General features: G+C 34.0%; 1 protein-coding gene across 6 annotated transcripts in view; it reads right to left on the bottom strand.

Annotated features, from left to right (window-relative positions):
• NOVA1 (NOVA alternative splicing regulator 1) overlaps positions 1-17,290 on the bottom strand; it is a 153,437-nt gene extending 136,147 nt beyond the window's left edge. For 2 of the 6 annotated variants that reach the window (XM_028850542.2, XM_077938596.1), the window contains exons 1-2: positions 16,494-17,290; positions 14,612-14,755 (exon numbers count right to left, since the gene is read on the bottom strand). In XM_028850542.2, the coding sequence (XP_028706375.1) occupies positions 14,612-14,755; positions 16,494-16,629 (280 nt within the window). In that variant the 5' untranslated portion in view covers positions 16,630-17,290. 6 annotated transcript variants of the gene reach the window in all.
• Positions 17,291-18,537: the final 1,247 nt, after the last annotated feature.

The following is an 18,537-nucleotide window of genomic DNA, read 5'->3' on the forward strand; positions in this document are numbered from 1 at the left end:
AATTATGAAAAAAAAACTTCAATTTTTAAAAATCTTTATATAAATGTTTTCCTTTCTGGGGCCACATTAATGTAATTTATTCTACATTAAAATCTCTGCTATAAATTTAGTATTATTAAATGAAACAAGCATAAACAGGAGATGAAAAATGATAGGGTCATAATACGCTTATTATATGCCAAATATTATGTGACATGCTTTTACAGTTTTCCTTTTTGGTACCTAGACCAATAACTTATAATTATTAAAGAGGTACAGATACCACATTATGCAGATCAAAAACTGGAGGTCCAAGAACATTAAATGACTGATTAAAACAGTACACCTAGTAAGTGGCAGAGCTGGGATTCAAACTCTGGTCTGACACCACATGTTCTCTAGAAGTCTTGTATTCGTCGTACTTCCACAGAAGGCATTAAGAAGTACTGAACTGATGTGATAACTGCTTAATAAACTACTATATAATATCCATTGCATATTTTCCTCATAAAATTTTTTACTATACTGAGTACTATATCACAGTGATCTGAACAGACTTTTCTAACCTTAAATCTATAATTCAACAAATCTTGAAAGTACACATTACATATAATTTAAAAAGTGAGAAACAAAATCTCACAGGGCTAAACGAAGGCAACTGAATCATTTCACGTAAGCAATCTCAAAGTTTACATTTCATGTAGACAATTTCAAACTATCTTAATGATCTAATGTCAATAGAAAAATAGAAAGATATCAAAGTTCTATATATATACACAAGTCTGGTAAGCTGAAAAAATAACTTTTGTATGTTTCCATGTTGCTTAGTTATTACTGTTTTCCTTTCAATTTACATATGAATTTGAAAAAAACGTATAACCTATCAAAAATATCATTATCTCCCAGTGATGGGCTAATGTGGCAGTTTGATAAACCTTACCTAAATTTTGAATACTCTATTTCTCAACTCAAATGTATAAGCAATCTGATGCAAATAAAAAATAACAGAATGTTGTTACACAATAATAGAAAATAAACAGGTTCATTATTAATTTGACATATCACGAATAATTTTACCTTTCACTATCTCATATTCCTCATCTGTAAAATGAAGACAAAAAATTCTGCCTACATTGATGTTTTAAGAATTAAAATCCTATAGAAATGTAAGGTCTCTTTAAGCCATAACTGATCAACAAGTAACTTTTAGTTGTATAGTCTAAAGAGTTTAAAAACAAGATAATCACGTTTTCTATTAACTGTGATAGAGTCAGTTTAAATGAAAACATAATGAAATTCAGAGTCTGGCTTTTCCAATCACAGGGTGTGCAAAAGATATTGAATTTAGATAACTGTTAGTTGAAACATTTCCCAAACCTGAAACTGTACTTATTCTGCATCTTTTAAGTAGTCAAAAATGTTTACATTCTTTTTTATATTACTTATAACTTAAATTTAAATTATCTAAATTATCCCCATTGCATTGCAGTTTCTACTTATTTTTAATGCAATCTGCTGACTGATTGGAAGATGCTTCAGTAAACACCTTGGATAAAAGCATAATTTAAAAAATAAAAAATGAACATTATGTCCATGAAAACTGGAATATGAATTTAAAGTTGTGCATTCTGTCATAAAAGAACATTATTTATTGCAGTTTGCTTTTTAATGGCTTCACTGCCAAGACTCCATAGGACCTCAAAGCTTTTCCTATGCACTTTTTTCTAAAAATAAAAATATTGTGAACAATTCTCAATTATGTACTTTACTAAACCATTTTTGGCAATACTGAATATGTTAGCATTATTATTCCTTAACAAAATATACATAATTATTATTTACATTTATAAACCTACCAAACTATATATGTTCTCTAATACTCACTAATCTTTACAAACTTCAGATAATAAGTTAATCAGCCAGACAGATCTTATGTAGGTAATTCCAATAGTAAAAAGATTTTTACAGAAGTTGAAAACAGATTTTGAGTAAAGAGTCCATCAGACTTATAAGCCCAGCAGCAGGAGACTACATCATAAAAGTAGCAGCCTTCCACTGTAAAATTACTAATCCTAGTAATACAGTACATTAAACATGCCATTTCAGATATATGCCAACCTAAACTGCCACATATGGCATATCTAGCTCATTATCACAGTTTGTGTTTTCATATGCAGAGACATTCTAGTTTTTAAACAAGATGTCAAATACACCAGCATAACTCAAAGTGTGATAAAGCTTTGAGGGGAACATACCTTTCCTTAAACAAACAGGTATACACTTCAGAACAATTAGTTTAAAATACTACTGTAAAGAAACCATGGTTTCAAATTTTCAGTTGAGAAGCTAAAATACAAAATAGAATATCATTTTAAAGGCAGAAATAGTAAAATAGTTAAATTCAAATAAATACTATTTTGAAATAATTCAAAATTTCTTCAAAATTTTTCTCAAAAAGAATTGAATTTCACCTGCAAAAAAAAAAAAAAAAAAAAAAAAAAAAAAAAAAAACCCAGTGTGCAACACTTAGCTAGATTATTTCTCACTTTAAAAACAAATCATGAATTCATACCATAATATAGATATCAATTTTAAAGAAACTGGACTTTTCTTATGCTTCCTTTTTTATATTGAATTCAACCTTGAGTTATACAACTGGTATTACCAAATTATGAATAGCACTTAAATAAAGATTACACAGTGAATATTTTTATTTTAAATCCCCATCTGTTGCTTAATGTCACTTCAGCTGCTCAATTTTTTAATGTTTCTCTACACAAGTAGCCAATAATTGCACAAATCAGTATAAAATGCAAGATAGATTTTTAATCTCATTTTCTAAATGAAAAAACAGTACCGTATTTTTCAGTCTTTTAAAAATTCATCTCAATTTGATAAGGGTATTAATTAAGATTCATTCTTATGTGAAATATTTATAAATGATGAAAAATCCTGCTTTATCTCAACAATCAACCAAAATTCAGCAAAAAATTACATAACAGACAATCCACTAACAAATAAATAGTAAGTTTTAATTTTCACTGACATAGCATAACAATGTTTTGACAATATACCTAACTTTAGTGTTTGAACAGCATTAAGTTCACACACACACATTGTATAAATCACTCATGTTTATCAAATTAAAAATAAGTATATCTTTTCATATGCCAAGAAAGCAAGAAAGGCCTACATATTGAATGAATTTAAGAAACAAGATACTTTTTTTCTAGTATATGATCTGAACTGCTATGAATCAAAAGCAAACTGGTTAAAGATTTTCCCTGCATATAGCAAAACATTCTTCATAGATACCTGTCATTCATGAAGTGCCCTCCACCTTTTTTTTCTTCCATACTTGGCACATAACTGCTTAAACACAACTCACATTTCTTAACATCTCTTTTCTGTATTTCTAGTTGCCCCATCTTTCCCTTTGCCTTTTCCTTTCTAAGTAAATTGGGTCTTTATAAAATCCTATTTCAATTTCCTAAGCAGAAAGTCAGAATCCAATCTAATACTCAACTATACTTTTGGACAACTGGGCAATCCATCCGCCAGACTGTAAGTGTCACTATATTTACACAAATGTATATTTTTTAACTACAGTACCACTGTCAGTCATTTTACAGACACAGCAGATGTACATTTTAAAAATATTCTTGCTAATGAATATACCCAGGATGAATTTTTTCCGCCAGGCTTTTCTTCTTTTTCACATGCACTAGATTGTCTCTACCTGTACAGATGTCTGTAGTGCCTCCTACCACCACTGCCCTCATACCAACAGCAATGTCCACCTTTTATCCAATCAACACCAAACTACCTTTAGACCCCTGAATATAACAGAATTGCTGCATACCTTTATGTCTATATACGCTTCAAATGATCTTCCACCTTTGTTCAACAAGCAAATTAAAATTCAGTCCCCCAAACCCTGTCAGTTTCTCTTTGAAGTCTTCTTTGAAGTCTAACCCCTCCTCCCAAGACCCTGATACTAACAGAGATAATTTCAACTTCTAGATATAATTCTCCATTATACAGTTATCAAACTTATAACCTGGTATCCACCTAAGATTTCAGGGCATTGTACACTTAGTTCGAAACCCAACAAAGCCCACTCATGTTCATAAAACTTAAAATCTGTGACAAAGAAGGGCACGGGGAAACAGACAAGTAAAGAAACACTATGATAGAGTTATTTTAACCCACTGTTCTCCACTACTTTTCAAAATATAAATAAAATTTACAAAAATGTGGAAGACTAATCACAAGGCATGAAATAGTGTATCTATTAAATCTTAGATGTTTCACTGGTTTATTATGATAAAAATCAAACAATGTATTAATACAAGAAAAACACTCTTATTTCATGTATCTCTTTAAATTGCATGTATTTACAAAGTATGTAAAGATGCCACAATATCCTAAACTCAATAACTTCCCTAAAATTTTGATTTCAAATAAAGTAACATATACTAATACCTTGATATTTAAGTTGGTCAAACTATAAGCAAATAAGTTCCCCTCTACTATACAGCTGGTATTTTTTTCTTTTTTCTTGGCAAATTAGAAAAGCAAATTGTCTAGTTTCTAAATGTAACAATGTAACCACCCCCAACAAAGTCACATGTTAACTTCCCCACTATAGTTGGGAAAGAAGATATTAAAATATATTACAAATAAAATATTTAGTAAGCATACTTCTAATATGTCACTTTAATTTGATGGTTAGTACTCAAGAAAAATCATGATTGGTCTTTGTTCCTCATTGAACATATGGCCATGTGGCCATAAATAAACTGTAATGTGATACAGCTATAAAATCTTGTAGTATATATACCTTTAATTACTTTATTAATAACTAAATCTTAAACTCATGTTGCTTAAGTTATTTTAAAGGTAGTCTTCATTTCAGAGGTGGCTTTAACAAACTCTCCATAATACTGGATTTCAGTTTCTTTCATGCAGGATAGCATGCTAAACGGAACGCAAAATTCCCCTGTCATACTCCACTGTACCTAGCCAATACCTACCGTAACACTCCTATGCATTTCTCGTTCATTTAAATTTCTTAAATCATTACTAAAGTAAACTAGAAGTGTAATGAAAAACTAAAGATGGACTGCCTTCTATATCCACTGTATTGGTATTACATGAGCACTTCACAGAAGAAATCTCAAACTGTTCATTCAGTCATTCATTCATACATTCATGTAAATTTCCAGTGCCACCTACGGTTAAACAATTGGGCTGTATGTTAAACACACAGCAGGCAAGAAGGATGCCATAAACTCCCCCACATCAGTGGACCTTAATCCAATTACTCAATTGATGTGAGTAAAGACTATCACAAAAAAATTTTTGTTTTAATTTAGCACTGTAGAAGGAAAAGACTTCAAAATCACACTAAGTACCTTTATGATTATATTAGAAAGTAGTCCTTAAGCCTATAACACAATGAAAATAGTATCAGAATTCTAATTAACTAAGTAGATCAACTTAATGAAATGAACAGCTAAGAAAGAGAAAACAGTGATGTTTTCAAATTAATAAGTACTGGACAATACAACTACATTTCTACTTATGTTGCCTTACAATTAGCCTCATGCTTATTTTTTAATCATGACATTTTATATATTGAACCAAATGTTATGAATACTCACCCAAATACGCTATATTTAAGGGTGTTACTATAAAAGTCATAAACACATGGAAAATACAGATATTATTAAAATAATTCTTGAAAACAAAATTTAACTTAGAGAGCCTACTTTTTAAATGAAAGCCAATACTCTAACCAAAAATTAAAATTTACAAGTATAGCTAAGGAATGGTGAAAGGAAGAAAAAAAAAAGTACAAATGAAGAAAAATAACAATGCTGCAGAAACCTAATCACCCTAAAAATACTGCCACTTTCAAACAGTATAATTAAGGGAAGAGAAAATGACCAGGCTACATGTTCCAGGAAATATAACCTATGATATCCTAAATTTCTAAAAGAAATTTGCTAATGACCAAAGAGCACCTTGCCTATGTTCCTTCAGTGTAGCACATGAACTAAAATAATAATAATAATGGCAAAATAACCACGAGGCCATCGTGACTGTTTAAAATATATATATATATTCATTTTAAGACAAGGAGAGAGAGGAGGTAAGGACTTATTTCCTCAGAGTCACATCCAAAAGGGAGGGGGAAAAAAAGTAGAACAAAACAAGAGAATGAAGTACCTACTACAATTGCACCACAAATTCAGAAAACACATTTTAAAGCTACAGGGCAATTACTGGCATTAGAGAAACCGTACGTAAATCACTTAATATCTTGGTACCTTGGTTTTCTCAATTGTTAAATCAAAGTTTTAGAAGAGATCATCTGAACTTCATCACTTTGATCTATTTGCACAACTCAATGATTTTCCAAATCCTTTAAATAAAAAGTCTCTCAGCTATTTCTAAGTGTTGTGCTAAATCTTTAACAGAGATGCTACAATATAAAAAAAAAAATTAAAACAAAAATCTAAGGAGAAAATAGCAAAACAAAAATCTGAGGAGAAAATAGCAAAGCAAAACTTCTCAGGGTAAAGCAAAGTATGCCTATACTCCTTGAATGGAGAAAAGATACCCTGTAATAATTCTAAGTAATGATTACCAAATTGCTGCCTACACCAGGGTTTATAGGAAGCATCTGATAAATATGCAAAATAATTAACAAGAGAAAGCTTCCAGGCCTACTTCACACTAAAGAATGAAACCAAGTTTAAAAAAAAAATTACCTTCACCACTTTTTAAAGAAATCATCATATATTAGTTGTAGAAAAATAAAAACACAGGTTATCCAAAGAATAATTAAGGACTAAGCATGTAAATGAGCTCTCCCAGTAAGAGCTTACTTGCCTCCAACACTAACCACTTTAAAACCAGGTATTTCAAGAATTAATATAACGAAAATTAAAAAGCTACAGTTCTTCTAAAATATTTAGCAACATAAAAATAAAACAAAACCATGTTTTTGTTTTTGTTTTTAAATAGCAGGTACCCCATTACCTACTATTCTGTGTTACTGAAATGCACTACTATTGGTTCTATTCTGCCCTTCCCCCCAGATTGGATCTTAAAATACAGACTCATCTCAGTCCAGTCTATTTTCTACAGCAGCAAATTACTAACAATTTAAATGAAGACAATCTTCTTTAATATCAGAATGATTTTTTTCGACCTAAGTAAACTGGGCGTGAGCATTTATTGTATCCTAGAAGAAATGCAAGATTTGAAATCCTATTTAATTAACAAACTTCTCTGAAAACTTACACTGTGAGTAAAATTATGGAGCCATGAGAGTATAACTATTCTCAAACATCTTTAAAATGAACTGAAAATTTCTTCCACAGAACTTTGAAAAGTATGCTCAGTTTCACAAGGAAGGTAAAAAAACACTACCATCTAAAATTTTTAAATTACTGAGTTTGCAATACAGTTCATCAGAAATTAGAAATATATTGAACATCATTATGACATAAACAAGTCTTGAAACAAAAAATAAAAATATAACATCAATTTTCAGTATAACCTATTGAATAAAATTCATTGAAAAATTGACAAAAATGTTTTATTTTCCAGACCAAATAATCTTACCTTAATCATTTTGCTGTTAAAAACCTCAAGACATTAATTTCATTTTTCATCTGTTCCTGCCAACAATGCTATGACAGGCCCTGCAGGAAGCAGCAAAATATCAGTGATGGAGTGCAGATAGTAGGTGTTTTCATGATCAAGATTTGTCATAGAAAAGGATATCCATACAGTGGTGTGAAACTTGGAAAATACTGAAAACATCTCAAAAAGTTTATCAGTGTAAATAATCCTCTTTTTTACTTGTAGTCTTAAAATGTTTATTCTTATTCAATGTCTTATTAAACAAAAAGTTAAAAATTATAGCAAAAGTATATATGTGAAATTTTAAAGTATTTTTATATTGATGAGAATTGATTAAAAATAGTTAATCATGTCAAAAATGAAAAACTTTGAGAATAAAATAATTTATGTTTTAAAGTACTGAAATGAATCTCTTGACCTCTAGACAGCATAGCTTTAATCTTATTTCTTTAACTACTATAATTACCATCTATTCATAATTAAAGTAAAACTTATTTTCTTCTCAAGTAGTATCTTCAGTATCAATCAGTTATTACCAATACTGGTAAATACTCCTTCAGGAAAAATACATAGTTTCCAAAAATGTTAGAAAAAAAATCTGTGAAAACTCCAAAACTTAATTACTCTTTGGTAAATAACAAATTATATTCAGTGGATACCAAAAAATTCAGATTAGTAAAGTTAGTAGAAAAGTCAAAGCTATAAAACTGTTTTACAAAGACTTCAAATGGTTTTTACATTCCAAATTATTTTGAGATAATACAGATTTTGCCAGATTTTGTTTAAATGTATTTTTACCTTTGAATATATTGCCTATTTAAGGGCTGATTAATGAACAGGACTGTGATATCTATATTCACTGGGAATACTATTAGAACACACAAGAAACTTACATATGTCATAGATGCATACTCAAAGTCAATACTTCAAACAGATTGAAAAGTTAAAAACAACGGAAATAAATGACAGACCAATTTTTTGAGATTTTGACTAAATTTTAATTTACTTGTAATTAAATGTGGGAAATATTTCAATAGGACTCATTAAGTTCAAAATCTTAAAAAATATTTTTAATATGCTACACCTGTCCTGTTTGTTGGAACACTTCAAACTACTCTGCAAAGTTTACTTGCCAAAGCCATCAATATTCTAAAAAGATACAACTTAAATATTACATTTTTTTAACTTCCTATAAAAAATAAATGGTAATCTGAGATAATATTTTTTAAAAAACTACCAAGTACTTCCACTTATTTCCACTCACTCATGTTTTAAATATGTACTGGTGGAATCATGAAATGTAAATGCTTCTCACTTAAGGTTATTTTCTTTTTATTTCTATACCTAAAGACCCTATCCTTGTTTTATATATATTCTATCAGACTCATGAAAAATCAATTCAGTTGAAAATATTTCCATATTAAAGATATGGGAAAGCTGATGCCATACCTTTAAAGAATAAGATGAGGAAAATGGAAACTTCATCAACCCAAGTATCAGAAAGTATTGAAAACCACTACTTCATTCCTTGCGTGTTGCGTCTTATACCATGACACTTCAGTCTCTAAGGGTCAGGATAATTAAGCTCCATAGCAGCTGCAGTGCAACGTGAGATTATACACTGTTGCAGCTCCCACCAGTCCAGTCCAATTACCTGTAGTATTCCAGTACTGAACAAGTGACAACTAACCTCTTCTCTCTAGTCACTTGCTCCCACTGGTCTACTGATAAATGTTAAAACAAACTAACCTCTTTTTGGAAAAGACTGCAAAGCTGAATGCACCTGCTGCAGGCTGCAATGATGAGTCCCAGAGAGATGTTTGTCAGTCAGATCTCTGCAGATGTTGTTTAACTTTATGCTAAAGCTGTATCCAAAGATGGAAATGAGATGGCAATCAAGCACAAATCTCCCACCTTCGTCCCCCCAGTTTTATTTTGAAAAGCAGCACTTACTCATAAAAGTTGTGTTTTAAAATATAGCTCCACTAAACTGGACACAACTAAGACTCTGTAGTTAAAAGTTCTATGGTAAAAAATGTTTATTAGGCACTGAAATTTAGTTAACAAGTGGCATAACATGTAGTCAATAAATGTAATTTGTGTCATTTAATAATATTTTTAAAAAATTAATTGTCTGAAGCCAGAGCAAAAAAAACCCCAAATAATACAACTATAAAATACATAAGTTTTTAATTGATGGTTGTCGGTCAGGATTTTAGTAATATCACATACTCCTTAGCATTTTCAAGACACAGATAATTTTTCCTCTTGCTGTATGAAACATCTTCAATACATAAGTATTGAACTATATCACCAAATGTGTTCATTATGTTTAAACTATTCCTGAAATCCTTTGGGGAAGCATTTGCAAGACAATGTTGTTAGATAGATTTCATTACAATGACACAAATTTTAAATGAGCTATTTTTCCAAAGCCCAGAAAGCATCAAAAAGCAAATTTCAAAGCGACATTGTGTATATGATTCATGAAAACACCAACACTATAAATTAATGATGTCTTATAACTTACTATATCAATATCAAAATGATACAAAAAGGAATCAAATAAAATGTACAGCTAAAATTTTTAGTGCTAATTTATCTTTCTAAAAACCCCACAAAACATTTGCATATACAAGATAAGAATAAAATTGTATCTTTTGGAAACTGTAATGTTAATATAGATTGTGCTATGCCAGTAATGTTCCTTCCTATGTTAAGATTTCGTATTGCTTAAAGTAAGAAAATAAAGTATTAAAAATTAAACCAAAATACAGCAAATTTTCAGATACTAATGTTTAAGTAAAGGATTATGTTTCTCCTTCAACTCTAGATATAGAGATAAAACATAAAAGTAACCCTAACAATAGGTAATGTGTCAAATAAACATTACAACTTTAAGATTCAAGGAAAAACACTTTAGCAACTCTTTGAAGATACTAAAATCAAAGGTATGACCTAGTGTAATGATAATTTTCCTATTAAATCCACCCAACAATGTTGGAAATTACACTGTTTTATTTTCTCTACTTGTTATAGTTCTATTTATCACTAATTTTGCCTTAACATATATACCAATAAATGTCCAATATTCTTTGCATCTAAGATCAAAGTACAGACTGCAACTTTTAGAAGCTGTAAGAGATTCACATTCATATGTACTACCAATATCATAACACTCTTCCTTCAATGATGTAAACAGAAATAATGTTTTAAATTCATTATATCCTCTGATTTGCAAAAAATTATCATAATTATACAATTCTAGTTCTAAAGTTTAATTTGGCCACTATATTTTCCCCTTTTCAAAATAAAAGCAATGTTGGGTCTTTCCTTCCCTATAAAAAATTTCACTTACATTCTGCTTTTTTATGATTTAAAAAAACGTATAATGGTCTGTGTTTTTTTTAAAAAGCACCACCCAATTTGGACAGTAAGAAAAATTGAAATATAATGAATGTACAAATAATAAGTTCAAATTTTAAATAAGGAACCATAAAATGAAATATTTTTTATTAAACGTGATCCGAGTTTTATAACCACAAATACAAAAACAGTGTAAAATAGACACAGATTCCAACACCATAATGAAGGATTCTGTTTGACTGATGTAATGAATATCATATAATAGAATAAAAATAAGTATACTATGATATGTTCTAAAATCTAAGGAATATAAGAAAATATTTATTGCATACATCCGTTATCATTTCCAATCAATAATGCACTCAGTAAGTTTTTCGGATTACCTACCTGAACCATCCATTAAATAATTTCTACAGATAAAAATCAGTATGTTTATTAACAAAACCCAAACATATCCTTATGCCAAATAAAAGAATAAACATAAACTATCATCATTCTGAAAAGGAATACAATAATATATTCCTCAAACCAAGAAAGCTGTTTTTTACTACAAAGTAACTTGCTATAAACTAATTATAAAAAGATATATAAGTAAATCAAATTGGCTTGCTCTAATCATGTAAGGAAAAAAGGTATATTCCTAAACCACCAGAATTAAGTCAGTACTCTGTAAGATTTGATTTTGAAATAGATAAATGGATTATGTAGTACAGCAAAAATGATCTACTTGCAGATCATTTTATCTGATTGCAGTAATTGAAGAATACATTTTACAATTCCTCATCACACAATTTTCTCGTTTGTTATTTAATACATGACATTGAAAAATACAATGCAATATCCAGCTGTACAAATTGTCAAATTAATGTACAAAAATGTTTTCTTCATTTCAACTATAATTTTAAAAATTACTCATAAAGGCAGGGTTGCTTAAGATATTTTCTAAAGAAATAAGAAAAACAAATAAGCATACAAGGAAATTATACTGGCTATAATTTTTTAAAGCACTTATCGTTTGAGTTAAAATGTATTAAAATGTCCCCAAAGTGTGTCTGTATTCGGTGTTATACATCCTGAAGAAAGTTTTCGAAAACACACTAGTATTTTAACTAAACCTTACAAACACAATTACATTGTTTAAAAACTTGGGTAATTTGAGAAAATCCATTAGGTTATACAACTAAAGTAGACTTTTCCCCAAATATGCTCTCTTACCAAATAAGAAACAGAAAAGGGCTTCATGAAATAAACACTACGCATATTTATTCTAGTAGATTACGACAGTCATAAATATACATATATATAGCTTTAAGAACTTCATATATGTATGAAAGACACAAAAATGGGATTCCAAATGATTTCATTAATCCTATAAGAAATTCTTTATAACTTCATGATAAGATCACAGTTTAGTTCATCTGAGATGTGCAAGGTAAGTGTCCCTTACGTACATCTGAGTAAGAGAAATTGAAAAGAGCTCAGAGGCTATGTTGAAGAATACCGGGATCTTAAATTATTCTGCAGACTTGTGGTCAAGTGTGAAGAGAAAGACTATTAAAATTAAAGTCTATCTGAAGCAAAGAGATTATCTGTCCAAACAGGTAATAATCTGGTTAAAATTGTATTTTAATACAAACTGTTCAGAATTCTTTAAGCTTCTTATAAACTACAAGGCTTTATTTTATCCTTAAAATTGATTCCACACTGTATGATTGGTTTCCACCTGTTACCGGCAAAGTATAGCCTTCTTTTATCCAACATTTCAACTCACATTTGATCAGGTTACGTCACTACACACTCGAATTTTATTCAACGCATTCCAGCTTTCCATTTTTTTCCAACAGATATTCTTGCTCTATACAAATAACATGCCTCAGAACTATAAATAAAATATTCAATTTCAATGTAATAAGCAAAAAATGTACAACTAAGTGGACTAAAAACAAAAGATCTAATTCTCAGTGCACCCTTTCCAACCCACTGAAAATAAACTATATTCAAATTAAAAGACATTTAATTTACTATTTGGAATATCCTTGATAAACACTAATTTTCTGTAACATCCCTGCACATCTGATACCACCTCATGTATAATGCAAAAAAGCTATTTCATTTTCATCTATTGACAGTGAATTCAATTTACTATTGCACCTCTTTTCCTAGAACTATCACATTATTAATTCTGCAATCAAGCTCTTTTGAGTGCTTTTATTTGTACTAAGGGTTTTCACAATCCCATATTGATTTTCTTTTATCCTAATATACCTTTTAAATATATGAATGGGAATATGTTAGCAAACTTTCTTAATACATAAGGGAAGTTTCAGAGACAAGGACAGCCATCTGCAAAACTACACTCACAGGAAACAAACTTTAGAGGAACATCGTGTCTAATATATTACATTTTAGTTTAATGCTTACAAAAAATACTACATTTAATTTATAAAACTGAATGATAGTTTCAACCATTCTAAAACCTTCTTATCCAGTATAATGGTCTGTTTCTAACACCAAGTGATTGGCTATGAAAAAGAAGTCCTCCAAATGTTCTGCTTACATTCATGCCAGATGTCTTTGCTGTATTAAAGAACTCTTACTGAATTAGATCACTGAAAGCAAATCAGCTTTTCTTTTCCACCAGGAAGAAAAAAAATTAAAGCAGTATTGGTTCCCTCAGCACTGAATTAACGTTTTTGATAGCCATAAAGATAAAATAACCTTTAAAAAAAACCTAGATTTAAATAAAAGCAAATCAGCTGATAATGTTTTATCTAGGAAATGTACTACTCAATTAGAGACTTTTCTCTTAAACCTAAAATACATACAGTGATTAGCAAAATATAAAAAAGAAAAAGAAAAAGATGGACATGCAGAGCTATTTAACACTTAAGAAGGCATACTTGAAAGTAAAAATCAAAAAATTTATACCACCCAGGAAACTTCCCATATTCCAGTAGGTTACTGTACTACACTAACTGTCAACATATTTAATCAAATTTAGCTCTTAAGTTAACATGAATTCTGAAGCATTATTTTACTTCTTGCATAACAGTATAAATTTCCTTATATCAATTGCATTAAAACTGAAATATTAAAAAAAAATCTGAAGAGGCAACATTTGTCCTCTTTACTTCACTCCAAGGCCAACAAACAAAGCAATGAAGCAGAAAGAGGTACATAATGGATTCAGAAGTAAATGGTCCATTCTTTAAGAAGCCTCCCTACCCCCCTCTTCGGAATTCACTCTAAGCTAATTGTCATTACAACGATGTCTGAAAACTTCAGAAGAACCCTATTTCCTGATGCCAGATGTCCAGGTTTCTATCTTGAAATTTTTGAATTTTTTTGCTAGTAAGAATTATTCAGAAATACCCGAATCATCTTGCAACTGGTCTAATTCACATACACACTACAGCAATTATAGGAAAAAGGCATAATCAACAATAGAAATAATCTGAAAATTTTTCCACAACATACTCCAATAAAGCAATATCTAAATAAAGTCTCCAGTATTGTTTAAAAATTCTTTCAAGACAGCATACAACACATGTAGATCTTTCCTTCCTGTAGGGAGCTCATCAAACAATCTCTTCACCATTGCACCTACCTGGGTAAAAATCTTTGGACTTAGACAGCTTGATGGTGGCTCCAGTTTCTTTTTGCAACTGAACAATTGTCTGTCCTCCCTTCCCAATTATAGATCCAGCAGCATAACTAGGTATGAGAACCTTTAGAAAATACTGGCCGTCTTCTGAAAAATGCAAAGAAATATACTCGGTTAACACAGTATTTCAAACTTTGTATCCCCTCTCCACCCTCAAGAGAGAAAAACAGCAACTAAAGCACTGGGTATATAACTGCAGGAAATATGAAGTTAAACATGTTTTGAGAATGAAAATAAGCCAATTACACTGAAAAACAAATATGTACAAAATGTTTCCCATTTTATAGGATTTATACTTTCAAAGCTTGGAATTAAAATATAAACATATTCTATTATTTTGCAGCACTGTAAAGACTGGTGACTAAATTCCAGTTGTTATTCCAAACATGGAAATCTTCCAATTCTATCTGTGGCAAAATGAAATGAACTGACCCTTTAACAAAACTTCAGAGATTTATAAGATGACGAACCTTCACTTAACATATTGAAAAAGAAGAAAAGCCCAGGACTGTAAATAGTGATGAGCTGTATTTATTTGTCATTAACAGACACATAAGGACTACAATTAGCCATTGCCTATATCCTACTTAAAGTCCGCAAAACAACCATTCTCCTACCAAATAATCCACTCAAACTGTGGGGTGTATTCCAAGTCTTCAATAACTGCCAGAAAATAACTCAGTGTGGTGGACTGGCAAATCTAACTAATCCTAGTGCATTTCTTTAGCAGTTCTTAGTCTACCGTGAGCTCCTTTAAGCTCATTAATTAAAGGACCTTAAGAAGAATTTTGCCAATACTAAAAAGCTTAGGAGTCATTTATATTAAATACTATTAAAAGTGACAAAACAGATAATGTTCCTTTCCCAAAATAATCACAACTTTTAAAACGGAGAGGGAGTCGAAGAACCAGGAAAAATAAAATGAAATGTTTTAGAAAATAAAGCCAACTCCACAAACTTTAATTTCCATCAACTTGATCACGTCTTATACAGGAGACACCCCGGTAAATCCAGCTTTCTTAATGTGAATGAATGTTCCAAATGTTGCGGTGTGCCACTCAAAAGACCCCCATCCGTCTACAATGCATATGCTGGAGATAAATTCACCTCTGCTTCGATGCATTGGGTGCATTGTTAAGATGACTCCAGTGCAAATGAAGAAGCGATATCGGTCCCGTTAAAACTCATCTTCCAAGGAAGCGCAGGATGTTAACTAACAAGTCACCGTTCCAGACACCCCCAACCTCGTATGCACCCCCCTGAAGACAAATCAATGAAATATTTGCACCGACAATCTAAGTGCGGTAAGGGCATGCACTCATCAAGATTTTGCATACTACTTGTGGCCCAAAGCAAGAGGATGGAGAGAGGAAAAACTCTCCGGCGCCCCAATCATTCGCAATCCGCTACCCAAGTGCCATTTATTTATTTATTTTATCAGACTGTTAAACGCAGCGCGCATCTTCGGGCGGCCATCACCTCACTCCGGGGTCATCCTCCTCCTCCTCCTGAATGGACCGCCTTGCCCAGGTCTAGGATATTTACATGGTCAACCTCTGGACCGATTAAATGGAAAGATAGGTCTATTCCGAAAAACTGGTCGCCATTTTGATGAATGATAAACACAGAAATGGAAATGTGTAGGGGACACCTAGGAACGGGGCAGGTGCAGGGGAGGGGGCGCGGGGCAGGGGCGCAGGAGCCGCCGGGTTCGGGCTGGAGGTGTCCGGGCCGCGGGAGGGAGGGAGGGAGGACGGCGAGAGGGAGGGAGGCAGGGGCGGGCGGCGGGGGATGGGGCCAGCGGGGAGGTGGAAGCGATACCCACCGCCCGTATTGGTCCTCTTGGTGCTGCCGGCTTCAGGGGGGGCTTCCAGCGGCCTTTTCCGCGAGTCCGGCGGGTCCAGGTCTATGGGAACCCCAGTGTGGGTCCCGTTCTGCTGGATGGGAGCTGCCGCCATCATGTTTGCAGTTCCTGCCGCTGCTACCGGGAGAAGGTTCTCCCTTTTGTTTTGGCTTTTTCTTTTCTTTTTCTTTTTTTCTTTTTCCTTTTTTTTTTTTCTTTTTTCTTTTTTTTTTTTTTTTTTTTTGCGTTTGGGGTTTCTTAAGGTTTTTTTTTTTTAATCGGATCAATATAAATCTCTTTAAGAAAAAAAGCAATGTTGCTGGTTTGTTCTCACTGGGGAGGGGGCAGGGCTGAGGAGCAGCTGCAGTGCAGTGTCAGAAAGGAGACAGGGGAATGGAGGGGGTGTGAGAGACGGAGGGTGAAAGAAGAAGAAGAAAGGAGAGAGGGGGAGAGAGTGGAGAAGGGAGAGGGGCGAGTGAATGAGCGGGAGGAGGGGACCGGGGAGGACGGGCAGAGGGAGTGGGAGAGCGCGAGGGTTGGCGGGGCGCGGGGAGAAGCCGAGGAGGAGGGGAGAGTGAGGGAAAGAGTGAATGAGCAGGAGGAGGGGAAGGAGGTGGATGTCGAGAAAGGAGCGAGCGGCAGAGGAGGGCAGGAGCCGGGAAGGAGCGCGGCGGTCCCCGCGCCGCGCTAGCGCTGCGCTCGCTCCCGCTGCTGGTGCTGCCGCCGCCGCCGCTGCCGGAGCGGTTCTGCCGTTGCCTGGGCTGCTCGGCGCTGCTGCTGCTGCCGCCCGGTCTCGCTCATTATTTCTCCCGCTTGTTGGGGGGGGCTGGCGGGGAGGGAGGGGGGTGGCTGTGAGGGGAGGGTAGAGAGGGGTTGAGTTCGTAGACTCCCACACACTTCGCGCTCGGGTCCCTGCCTCTCAGCAGCGCCGCCGCCTCCCAGCGCCGATGCTTCAGCCGACGGGGCAGCTGGGGGGTGAGGGGGAACACCGCGGGCGGGGGTGAGGGAGTGTGTGTGCGCGGGCGTGTGCGCGCACGAGGGGAGCGCGTGCGCGGTGAGGGCGCGCGCCGGCGGTTGGGGAGGGAGCGGGGGCCGGGGCGCTCCTGTGGGAAGGTAGGGGTGAAAGGTCGCCGGTCCCCGGCAACACGGCTCAGGCAAACGTAAGCGGCTTGTCGCAGAAACCAAGGGGTCCACGAAACGCGCTAGGCTAGAAGGCGGGAAGGAGAGATTACTGACAGCCGTGCCAGCCAATAAAATGGAAATGTGAGCAAGGTTCTTCGGGCCCCTTCCCAATCAGGAAGCCTGGGTGATGAGGGGCTGCGAAGGGGCGGGGTGGGATCTTGGTCCAGCTGGTACTGGAGCGGCGATAATTTTGGCTGGTCTAAGAAGGGCATTCGAGTGACCGTTGACAACGGGTGGGACAGCGTCAGAGCTGGAGTGAGAGCCTGCACTGTATGCTTCCAGGACTTCTAGCTAGGTGCATTAGTTTTTATTTTTAAGAGTTGGGTGAAAGACATTAATTAGTTAGCATCTCACTCATCGGCGATTTTCTACGGGATGGTTTCATCCAAAGAGGATTTCATAATCGCACTGTGTGGCACCATTAGGGGACTTAGAGTGTCACTCGCCGCCATAAATCCTTTGGGGAACAAGCCAGGATATAAATAAATAAAGCTAGGTGTGGGTCTTCCCTTCAAAAGGCGCTGGTAGGCAGACTAAAGACAGGCAACAGCTGAGTGTTCACACAGAAATACGAGTGTCGGAATAAAATTCATTGCCATGTGCACAGCTTATGATTATACAGATCTTGGACATATCACGGACCTGAACGTCAACCCTACAACACCGAATAAAACATCTAATGCAGCTGGAATAGACTCTGAAAGGACATTAGGCATTATCTAAATCAAGTCCCTCATTTTACAGATGAGTAAACTGACTCGGTGAAGTATTTTGCTCAAGGTCATTCATCAAGTTAGTAGTCTAATTAACTCAGTGTTCTAGGAAGCAGGGTGGTAGAAAAGCA

Source organism: Macaca mulatta, chromosome 7 (genome assembly GCF_049350105.2).
Source record: "Macaca mulatta isolate MMU2019108-1 chromosome 7, T2T-MMU8v2.0, whole genome shotgun sequence".
Lineage (NCBI taxonomy): Eukaryota > Metazoa > Chordata > Mammalia > Primates > Cercopithecidae > Macaca > Macaca mulatta.